Source organism: Camelus dromedarius, chromosome 7 (assembly GCF_036321535.1).
Source record: "Camelus dromedarius isolate mCamDro1 chromosome 7, mCamDro1.pat, whole genome shotgun sequence".
In the NCBI taxonomy this organism is placed as follows: Eukaryota; Metazoa; Chordata; class Mammalia; order Artiodactyla; family Camelidae; genus Camelus; species Camelus dromedarius.
Genome location: NC_087442.1, coordinates 24481015 through 24493277, shown reverse-complemented (window position 1 = coordinate 24493277; position 12263 = coordinate 24481015). Strand labels below are relative to the sequence as shown.

The 12263-nt window shown below is 39.7% G+C and overlaps 1 protein-coding gene across 1 annotated transcript in view; it reads right to left on the bottom strand.

Annotated features, from left to right (window-relative positions):
• The window catches only part of WASL (WASP like actin nucleation promoting factor), a 69572-nt gene extending 58063 nt beyond the window's left edge, over positions 1-11509 (bottom strand). Inside the window, exon 1 of the mRNA XM_031455292.2 lies at positions 10580-11509. Within this exon, the coding sequence (XP_031311152.1) occupies positions 10580-10696 (117 nt within the window). The 5' untranslated portion in view covers positions 10697-11509. The remainder of the gene's footprint in view (positions 1-10579) is intronic.
• Positions 11510-12263: the final 754 nt, after the last annotated feature.

The following is a 12263-nucleotide window of genomic DNA, read 5'->3' as shown; positions in this document are numbered from 1 at the left end:
GCATGGGACAGATTTTCTCTCAGTGCCTCCACAAGGAACCAATCCTGCCAACACCTTGATTTTGGACTTCTAGCCTCTAAAAATGTGAGAGAATAAATTTGTTTTTAAAGCCACACAATCTGTGGTACTTTGTTAAGCTGGCCATAAAAAGCTAATAGAGTTACAAGAAATTCATAAACTATAGGATTCAGTAGTGAAAAGTATGCAACAGATAATAAATGGACATGACAATATGTGAAAGATATAAAATATAAGTGAACAACTTGCAGAACAACATGTGTAATACCATCTTCCTGGTAATTTAAAGACACTATCTTTCTCGCCCTTTAACTCCTCACTGAAATCCATCCTTTTCAAATGCTGGCCAAGTCAAATATGGGCTAGACTGCCTCCCTCTCTAATTTCAATGTGCATGGACACCTTCATAGATCTAAGTCCACTCCTAAGGCCTCAATAATCAACACTATGCAAAGGATTCCAAAGCTCTAATCCTACAATCTGTATTATCTAGCCATTTCCATAAGGTGGTTCTGCTGTCATCTTGAATTCACAGAGCCAACGAAATATTGCCTTTTTTTCTTCACAAAATTTCTAGAAAATAGCCTTGGAATGGCAACGAGCTTCATCTACTTCGAACTTGGACTGATAGATAGTGGCTGCCTGTAAGGATATGCTGAGTATTCAGAAACCAATCACAACAAAGTAGGAAAAAATGCTGTGAGTGACAGGTGGTATCTGCCATGAGAACAGAGTCGAAGGATTCACTATCCTTCATAATTCTTTTCCTGTTCCAGATGCTTCTACAATTCAGGTTCCTTAGCCGGGCCAGGTCTGCTGAGATAATGAATACGACAGTGTTTAGTAAACTTCAAAGTTTTCACTCACAGTATTTTAATTATGAATAATAATTTCCAGTTTTCCCCATTTCTAGATCCTTCCTATCTCAAACGTTTTTGAATCAACATCTTTGTGACTTCTCCCTATTTAGGAACTAAAGCTCAGCTCCTAAGTCCGACGTTCAAGGTCTTCCAAAATCTGTCCTTAATTTATCCTTCAAACTTATCATTCACTATCTCTTCAAGCAAATACCATTCTCAATTCTAGTCAAGCCAGTCTATTCAGTATTTCCAAACACTCCATACAAATTTTCTACTCCAAACTTGCTCACACATTTACCTACACTTGAACGGAGCTGCTTCCTTGCTCTGACATACATTCTAGAGGCCATTTAAGGTCCTCATGCTCAAGCCCCACAAAGATTTATTGAATCCCACAGTGATAAACCTATCTCCCCTATTATTCAAATCCTTACTATATGCTGGCTTATAAAATGTATCTTTTTGTGCATAATTTTTATCTTCCCTGGCTATTTAGTAAACAATTTAGGGGTAAGGACTAGATCTTCCTTACCCCTTCCATGTATTCCAAAATTCTAGGAAGGTATTATGTGCTCAGTAAGTCCTCAATTCTTGACCATGATGATATTTTATTACTAAAAATAGAAGAAATCATTTGATTAGCTTCATGCATTGCATACAAATCAAACAGTTCTTTACTGAAAATCTCTTAGGTGTTTAGGTACCCTCTAATATTTTTCTGGCAAAAAAAGTATTCACCATACTGGAATATTTCACTTAATTTTTGTTTGTTTGTTTTGGAACCAAAAATAAACAACTTCACCTCTATCTTAATACTTAAAAACATTAACTAGTTTTACTTTCTCCAAATCTAATATAAAAGTTTAACTTTAAAATGAAACTTGAAAACATTTCATTGTCCTAAAGCTACTGTTTATCTGTTGATGATATTTCAATCTCCTTATATCATTTTTAACAGCATTTTATATTCCTAGATGTCTTCTGCATTTTCTTTTTTTCAATTCATCTGGTCTTTAATGATTACCCCTCTTATAGAGACAGATTTCTATAGTAATCTTCATATCACGTAAAAAGTAAGTTCAAAAACAAAATCACCATGGCAGAAGAACCAAGGAGCTAAGGATATTAAGGAACAATTAGAGTAAACTAACAATCATAGTAATTTAAATATGAAGTTACTACAGATCTTTCTTTTGATTGTTTTCTACAGGGAGCTTTTCTAGATTTGCACCTTCAACATCACTCTAAACCAGTTATTTGGTCTCTTTAAAAAGGGGCCATAATTTCTCTATAACACATTAACTCCAAAGTGAAACTGATGTTTTCTAATCAATTTCACTCTCCTATAAATTAGTAAACAATACTTAATACTTAAAAAATACTAGGCAGTTCAGTCATACACCAACAAGAATTTTATCTACAGTTAAAAATTATATATATATTACTCTGAACAAGAATGTACAAACTTGTTTTGTTTCTAGAATCTTTACAGCAAAAGTGAACTCTTAATAATGCTAGGTTCTCATCTATTGGATCAAAGCTATGACTCCTAGAAAGAGTAATTTATAATGAAGCTGAACTCTTTTAAACTTCAACTTTTCCCACAGCCAAAATAACACTCAACAGTGAAAAGCTGAAAGCCTTCCCACTACAATGTGGAACAAGACAAGGATGCCCACTCTCACCACTTTTATTTAACCTAGTATTGGAAATCCTAAGAAATAAAAGGAATCCAAATTGGAAGAGAAGAGGTAAAATTGTCACTATATGCAAATGACATGATATTGTATACAGAAAACCCTAAAGGGGCCATACAAAAACTACTGGAGCTGATAAAATAATTTGGCAAGGTAGCAGGATCCAAGATTAACATACAGAAATCAATTGCATTTCTTTACAGTAACAATGAAATATCAGAAAAGGAAAGTAAAAAAAAAAAAATCTTTTAAAATCACATTAAAAAAAGAAAACACAGGAATAAACCTGACCAAGGAATACACAGAGAATTATAAAACATTGATTAAGGAAATTTAGGATGATTTAAAGAAATAGAAAGAGATTCCATGCTCTTGGATTGGAAGAATTAATATTGTTAAAACAGCCATACTACTCAAAGCAATCTACAGACTTAATGTGATCTCTATCAAATTACTCATGATGTTTCTTTACAAAACAGATAATCTTAAAATTTATATGGAATAACAAAAGACCCAGAATTGCCAAAGCAATACTGAAGAAAAAGAACGAAGCTGGAGGAATAACCCTCCCAGACCTGACAATACTACAGAGCAACAGTAATCAAAACAGCATGGTACTGGCACAAAAACAGACAGATGGATCAATGGAACAGAACATAGAGCCCAGAAATAAACCCAGACTTGGGGTCAATTAATCTTTGACAAAGGAGGCAAGAATCTACAACGGAGAAAAGACAGTCTCTTCAGCAAATGATGCTGGACAAACTGGACAGCTGCATGTAAATCAATGAAATTAGAGCACTCCCTCACACCACACAAAAGATAAACTCAAAATGGCTTAAAGATGCAAACATAAGGCAAGACACCATAAATCTCCTAGAAGAAAACATAGGCAAAATATTTCCTGACATAAACATTAGCAATGTTCTCCTAGGACAGTCTGCTCAGGCAATAGAAATAAAGCAAAAATAAACAAATGGAGCCCAATTAAACTTATAAGCTTTCACATAGCAAAGGAAACCATAAACAAAATGAAGACAACCTACAAAATGGGAGAAAATATTTGTAAATGATGCAACAGACAAGGGCTTAATTTCCAGAATATACAAACAGCTCATACAACTTAATAACAAAAAAAGAAACAACCCTGTCCAAAAATGGGCAGAAGACCTAAACAAGCAATTCTCCAATGAGGATATACAAACAGCCAATTAGCACATGAAAAAAATGCTCAAAATTGCTAATTATCAGAGAAATGTATATAAAAACTACAGTGAGGTATCACCCCATACCAGTCAGAATGGCCATCATTCAAAAGTCCATAAATGATAAACGCTAGAGAGGGTGTGGAGAAAAGGGAACCCTCCTATGCTGTTGGTGGGAATGTAGTTTGGTGCAGCCATTATGGAAAACAGTATGGAGATTCCTCAAAAGACTAAAAATAGACTTGCCATATGACCCAGCAATCCCACTCCTGGGCATAGATCCAGAAGGAACCCTAATTCAAAAAGACACCTGCACTCCAATGTTCATAGCAGCACTACTTACAATAGCCAAGACATGGAAACAACCTAAATGTCCACCGAAAGATGACTATGATAAAGAAGCTGTGGTATATTTATACAGTGGAATACTACTCAGCCATAAAAAAGAATAAATTAATGCCATTTGCAGCAACATGGATGGACCTGGAGATTGTCATTCTAAATGAAGTACGCCAGAAAGAGAAAGAAAAATATCATATGATATCACTCATATGTGGAATCTAAAAAAAAAAAAAAAAAAAAAGACACAAATGAACTTATTTACAAGACAGGAAGACTCACAGTCGTAGAAAACAAACTTATGGTTACCAGGGGAGGAAAGGGGTGGGAAGGGATAAATTGGGAGTTCAAGATTTGTAGATTCTAATTACTATATATAAAACAGATAAACAACAAGTTTCTACTGTATAGCATAGGGAACAAAGTCCAATATCTTATAGCAACCTATAATGGAAAATATGGAAACAAATACATGCATGCATATGTATGACTAAAACATTATGCTGTATACCAGAAATTGATACAACATTGTAAACTGACTATACTTCAGTTAAATAAATAAATAAACCTCATCTTTAATCACTCTAAAATAACCAAGTCAGTTCACTGTAACTATTGAGTCTAACACTTAAAACTAAAAACTTAAAAAAACTTCTTTTAACGTTAGATAATAAGCAATAAAAGGTAACACCCAGCTATCATAACGCTAATACAATTTCATATGAGAAACAAGGTTCTAGATGGAATTAACAAAAAAAACTCTTAGAAATAATGCCATCTTAATTAAAAGGCACACTTCTAACAAGCCAAGCCAAAAATTCCTTGTAATTATAAGAAATAATTAATAATAATAATTCAAAGTTAGTTAAGAGCTGATTATACTACTACTACTACCTTTTAATTCTGTTCACTCTGGTCTTTTTAAAGTAAAATGTCTATTAAATTGTAACGCTAAGAAAAAGGTGAGTTAGAAATGGAAATCCACAATGAAATGATTTGAGATTATCTACCTCGCACTTAGATATATACTATATTTGTCTCCATCGTGCAATACACGCATGTGCCAAGGTTAACAGACGGGCTGTTCCTTCCCTGCTAGAGTCTCTGGCAACTAGAATATTTAGAGTGGTAGAACATTAAAGGTGGAAAGACTGTGGTGTTATCTGTCCAACCACTCATTTTCAGAGCAGGAAAGTGAGGTTCATGAAGGCAGAGATTCTTGCTCACATTCATGACTAATTGGTGGCAGACCATGGACTAAAACCCAGGAACTCCTAACGCTTATACCAGGATCCCTGTTTTCCTCTTCAGTCAGCAGCCAGAGGGGCTAATAAGGCTGCTCAGAACTTCTCCAGAGATCTGTTTCAGCTGCTGCTTAACTCTTAATTTATATATTTATAATTTACTGTCTTTAAACCAAAATGTTAGAATTAATTTACCTAAACCAAAACAAATGTAATATAGAATTCAAGATTTTACTTTAAAAACCTCCCTGCCAGTAACAGGAAATCTAAACCAAGTAACGAATAGTATTAACGACAACATTCCTTCACATGCTTCTCCAAAGTCCCAGAACACTTTATAAGTGGCAGCTAAGTGCTTTACACACATTATTGCATTATTCTCTGAAATCCTTGACTAAGCCCATTTTACAAATCTAGACATTAAGGCTCATATCTGTTAAGAAGTTTGCCTATATTACAGCGCTAAGAATAACAAGAAATACATAACCCAGGTCTGCTGGATTCTTCTAAATCTCCTCTTGTGTCCGCCCACACCTTTGTACTCACCTTTTTTCCTCTATAATAGAGAAGGCTGACTACCTATCTTTGCATATTGCAAATCCCATGAATTTTAACCTTTTTTCTCTTTCCGTATTACTCAAGGTGAAATACATTCTCAGCCCCAACTTCCCAGTAGTACTGCCCTAACTTAGGCCTTCATCAAGACAGTGATCCCCTCTAGACACCTCTCCCTCTAAACTTATTTAAGAATTTAGAACAGAAACAAAATAACCGTTGGACAGCTACTACTACCACCTATATTAGTTCAGCAGCAGAATTAAACCACTTTGTTTTCCTAATTAGTGAAGATTTTAACAATCTGATCAAGCAATGAGAAATGCTGAGTGAATTCCTAGGGAACAAACAAATTAGCTATTATAATTATGCAATCAGGAAGTATTCAGTGATCTGTATGCTAGATGTTATATGCTATAAAAATTATAGAAGACTATGCAGGCATAAGGTCTAATCTCCCAAAATTATATATAAGGTGAGAAAATAAACAAAAAACTAAAGGATATAAGCAAGTTAAAATAAATGCTGAGGAACTAAAGAAAATAAAAATTAAAGTTAGTTAATAAAAATGGCTTCTTATATATCACTAAATCTTGAAACAAACCAGGTGAGTACGGCAGGGAACGGTAACAGTCGACATTACTAACCCCAGTCCATCTGGACCAGAGATGGGTGTAAAGTGCTAGTATAAGGTTTTATTTTTTCTAATCCTTAACTTCTTGCTTATTCAGGAATATATACATTTAACTCTTCTTGTAAGACGAATATACTCTTTATAGAAAATAGGTTAAACCACACTACATGAAAGGCAACAGAACTAACTACAAAACAAGACCTAATAATCTTATTTTTAACCGTTCTTAATTGTTCTAAGAAAATACTACCAGCTAATGAATTGCATCAGAACTATTTACTTTATATAAAAGTATATAACATCAATTTATATATTACCTATAACTTTGCATGAAACCTCAACTTTCACCAGATCGATTTTTAAAAACTGGCAAAACTACAGATTTACTGAAGATTCACTTCCTCCATGAAACTAATCACCAACCTAGAGTCTCAATTACATCTGGGCATATTTCCATCTAGTGACACATGTACGTTTCTGCATACTTTTTCTGCTGATGGTTTCATACTTGCCTTTTTCCCAATTCCCTTCCCTCATGCTCTGTATCTAAGGGGGATGAAATCCTACTGGAATCTTTTTGTCCTTGATTCTACCAGCACTGCCTTAATTCAGACCCTCATCATATTTCATATGGACCGCTGTGGATATAATCTCCTTTTCCTCCACTCTCACAACTCTCAATCCACCCTCCATGGTGCCTGCACCTTTCTCCCTAACTTCCTAAAAGTCAAATCTGATCTTGTGGTACCTTACCAACTACGGCAATACTTGCTCAGCTGCATCTTTCTCTTACATTTATGAAATACACATTGATATTTTAATGGGTTAAGGAAATGCTGTACTATCAGAGCTTGTTTTAACTTAACCTTAACTGACAAAATATGAACCAAATATTGAGGGAAAACCTACTAATGTTGCCAATATGCTTCAGGATTACCCTATTAGAAAACAGTGGATTTCAGCAGTGGTTTTCAAACTGTGATATATGTTAGAGCCTTCTACTGGCTAAAAATAGAAACACCCAAGTTCCACCTCACCCACTGAATTTGAATACTATCTAGCCACAGCCTAGACATATGTATTTGTAATAATCTTCCTAATGCCTCCAGTGCAATACCCTAACAGAAACCCCCCCTGCTCCACAACATAGGTCCGCTGACTTCCCAAGCTGTTTGCCACCTCTCATCAACCTGGGGAGTACAGTCGGCCCTTCGAATCTCTGGATACAGAGGGCTGACCACAAGGGACTTGAGCATCCGAGGATGACTATCCCTATTAATCTTAAATATTCAGGTATCACCCATTCCAAAAAGCTTTTACTCATCCTCCCTTTTGATCTCCTAAACCTTTATAAAACTAACACCATCCATATATTTACATACAGTCCTTCTAATCCAGCCAGCCACCCCATGAGATAGAAACCCTATTTTAGAAATGAGAAAACCAATTCTAAAACAGGGGGCTTAAGAAACTTGTCCAAAGTGACCATATGAGTTTGATCCCCAGTCTACTGATTACAAAGCCAAGATACTTTCCATTGTGACATGCAGCCTCTCACACATCACTCTGAAATATTGACTTACTCATCAATTTACAAATTTGTTTCCACTTTTAGACACAGTAAGCTCCCTGAGAGCAGGCATCAACCCTGATTTTGACCTCAACATTTAATTACTTGAGTATTTGTTGAGTGAAAGAAGGAATGAAACTCCTTTAGGGCTGGGATTATAATGACCCTTGTTTCTTGAATTTTTAAACAGAACTCTGAATACACTCTTGCTTAACAAATTTGTTCTGACCTGTAAATCTTACTGTTTGATTTTTTTTAATGAGAGAATGTGTTTCAGCACTGTACAAAAACAAAAACAAAAAACTGCATCGTCAGCAAAGGGGAAAAAAAGATTGTTCCAGAAAATTAAAATATCATTCTGTACTCTCTAATATTTGGAGGCGTCAAATATTAAAGTTAATCATTGCAACAATTTCTTACCAGAAGAGCAGGTAACTCCAACAGAGTGGTTCTAAATGACAGAAATTCAAAAGGTTGAATAATAATGGATGACATAAAGAAATTAAGCACTGAATACTGACAGCTTATTTGGCAATCCACCTATATTAACCAGTAAGAAACACTATTTTGCTCTATCACTGTATTCTATCACATGTCATTTTTTTGAAACCAGTAAACATTACAGGTAAGCATAGAGCAGTCAGTCAGTATACTTGTGAGTAAATGTAATGTCCTTTCTATTTGAAGTTAATGTGTCTGGTATGTAACATATAGTACAACTACTTCTTTTCTGACACAGATTACAAAGTAAAGTAATAAACAGATAAGTAATAAGCAGATAATGTCATTTTCAAAGAGCTGGAGATTTTCCTAAATTGAAAATATGCAAAAAATAGCGCTGCTTTAAGAATCTTACAGTTTAATTATATCCCAAATTTATATATTTTTGAAAAAAAGAAGTGATTACTCCTTTAACACCACTTCTAGAAATAAATCAGTAAGAAGAAAGAACAAAAACTTTCCCAGAACAATACGATGTAGTGAAAAGTACAAGAGACTAGGCATCAGGAGTCCTGGTTACATGATTAAATTGTTGTGTGACTTAGGGCTCACTGGCTCAGTCTGCTCATTTGTTTAAAGTGTGTGTAGGGGAGGAGGCTTGACTGTCTTTACAACTGTCTCCCCAAATTCTGACTTTTAGCCCGCTTCATTTTATTCTTCTAATTAGGTCTAACTTCTGAAATCAAACACATCTGAATTGCATAGAATGATTCAATCTCCAACTGGATGGCACAGGATACAAAGGGTAACTATAAAGTTAACAATTAATCTGGTAACTTCCCAGAAACTGTCTAATCCTAACTACTTAAACAGGCAAGTGCAGCCTGATTTGACACATTTAACACTAAGAGAAGCCGTAAAAGGTACAGCTCTGTTGACGTTTCCCTCAGGGTTCCTGGGTTCCAGTGGCACATACTCTGCAGGTGCTCGCCAGTAAAGAGGGGAGAAAGGGACCCCAACAGCGTTCCAACAAACTCAGCCACAGTTCAACCCAGCCACCAGAGTAAGATGCAGCCTAACAAGGCCTACACCACAGAGCAGAACCTCCCCACCCCCAGAAGTGCCAGCAGCCAATGTAATGAATGCTTCCGTCAATAACACACACTCCCCTTCCCACAGCAGAACTGCTCGATCCCAGCCGGCCATCTGGGGTTGGAACAGGCCACACAGCACTAACCTAAGAACCCTTCTCAGGCCCCCAAAGGCCAAGAACTGCTGGAGACTGCGGTTCCCCTGCTCTTGGTTGTGGGAGAGCAGCATATCCTCCTCCCACCAATGCAAAACACGAAACAAAACAAAAAACGGTGGAGAGGAGAGAGAAACCAGGCCTGGTCGAGACTGCTGGAAGAATAAACCTTGTTTCTCTGCAGTGGGGAGCAGCAGCATTTCCTGCCCTCGTTCCGAACCGATGCACTCGACTTCATTCCCTCCCGAGATCCTCAAAGGGGATTAAAAACCACTTTATGGTCCCCTTCATTCATATCTGGGCTTCCGTCCCCGACCTACCCACTCCTGAGACCTCTGGCATTGTGATGGAAGGTCCTCCCAAATGAGGCCATAGGAGGAGAAGTGAGGGCCAGTACAGGGCCCCGGTTACCAACATCAGGCAGCTGCTGCAAGAAGATCCCCCTGTGGCCTGAGAGTAAAGTTTGAACCAGCAGCAAGGGCACGGAGGCGGGCCTGGTGGAGCAGAGATCCACGGCAGGCCCGCGGAGGTGACACTTCCCTGCTTCCCGGCCAGGTCCGGGAGGCGGCGTCCGGCCGGCCCGCACTGCCCGCACCCAGGAAGCCCCGCCAGAGGGCCGACGAGGAGCCGGGGGCCGGCGGGAGGCCTGGCCGGCAGCCCGACCCTCCCCGCGCCGCTCCCGCCTCCTTCCCCACTCCCACTTCCCGGCCTTCAGGGCCCGGGCCCGTGAGCTAACGTCGGGGGCGGCGGCGCGGGTCTCGGCCACTGACCACACATTTCTTGCCGAGGAAGGTGAAGAGGGACTCGTTCTCCTGCGGGGTGAGCAGCAGGGACCCCACGTTGGTGACCCTCCGCGGCGGCGGCGGCTGCTGCTGGCCGGAGCTCATGATTTCGCCGGCGGGGTTGGGAGGCCAGGGCCGTCTCCTCCGGCGAGTGGGCGAGCGCTCGTTCCCCTTCTCGGTGACAGGGGCGGGAGGAGGGGAGTCAGAGGCGCAGCATCTCGCAGCTCCTCCGGCGCGGGGAGGAGGCCACGGGAAGGAGGAGCCGACGGCGGGCCGCGCTGAGGAAGGGAAGCGCCCAGCTCCCGCCGGGCCAGGCTCTGGCCGGATGGTCGTTGTCCTCGCACTCCGGCGATTGCGCTAAACTCCCAACTCCTCCTCCTGCAACCCTCCTTCGGCGGCGGCGGCGGCGGCCGCACAATCCAACATGGCAGCGGGGACGGGCGAGACCACAGGACGCAAGACGCGGGGGAGCGCGCCGGAAACACTGCGGGCCCCGGGAGGAACCCCCACAACCCCACGCCGCGGCTGGCCTCGTCGCGCCGGCCCCAGGCCACGCCCCCTTCCGGCCGAGACTCGGGCTGCCGGGTCAGACACGGGGCTTGGGGTCCGCGCGGGCTCCGGCCTCTAGGCGCGTTTCTCCGGGGCTCCGGCCGGGCGGCAGCGGCCTAGAGAGAGGAGGCTGCTGGCATCTTCTGCGGACGCACACCTTTGCAAAGCATCAGTGCAGGCCCAGGTCCCTCTCCCCGGAATAGCTCTTATTTCTGGGGCGCCGCCGCCGAACCTTGACACCGCTTGTGAAAAAGCTCTGGAATCTGGAGACGGAAAATGGGAGAAGCGACGTGCTCCCCTGTGCTCCTCGCCGGTTTCGTCAGAGCCGCAGGTGCCTGGGGTTTTCAGACTTAGTCCAAACTTCAGCAGTGGGAGTGGAGAAACAGGCCTGTCCCAGTATGTTGAAAGAGATCTTGGTGATGGGTTTTACAAAAAAACAAACGCACTTAGGAAAGGTTTCTACCGCCCGCTGGTGTGTCTCGCAGGATAAATGTATTTGTGATATTTAAATTCAGGCTCTTTTCTCTGAAGGGTCCTCCACGCATTGTCCCCCGTTTTGTAAACTGGAACATACTCCATTTTTTACCTCCTCTCGTCTTTTTTTCTCTCAAACCCCAAAGACTTTGTTTTCTTTTTATCGAAAATGACTGTACCCATTTTGGGATGTCACCCAGGAAAATACATTCTCTGATTTAATCCTTAGAAATTAATCTCGGGAATTTATTTTAATTCGCATACTTTAAAATATTGAAAATTTCCTGGGATAACCCCCTTTGTTCAATAAATTAAATACTAGACAACTGTCTTAAAACGAAGTTTTGGGATATGGGAATGATAAATAAAATCCACTGCAGTGAATTATAGAATAAGCATCCGACATCTCTAGTCTAAACAAATTAGCATTTATTTTGTAAACTTTACCATCATGTTTGCTTATTATTCAATTTCAGTAAGCAGAAAAGTTACCATGTATTAAACTTAAGACATCTATCCTATGCCAAATAGCATTTAGTAAAACTATTTGATTTTAACATTTCTGAAAGCTTCCAGTACAGATCTTGGATATACTAAACACAGATTGAAAAACCACTATCAATACACTTTGAAAATATTATAGAAATTT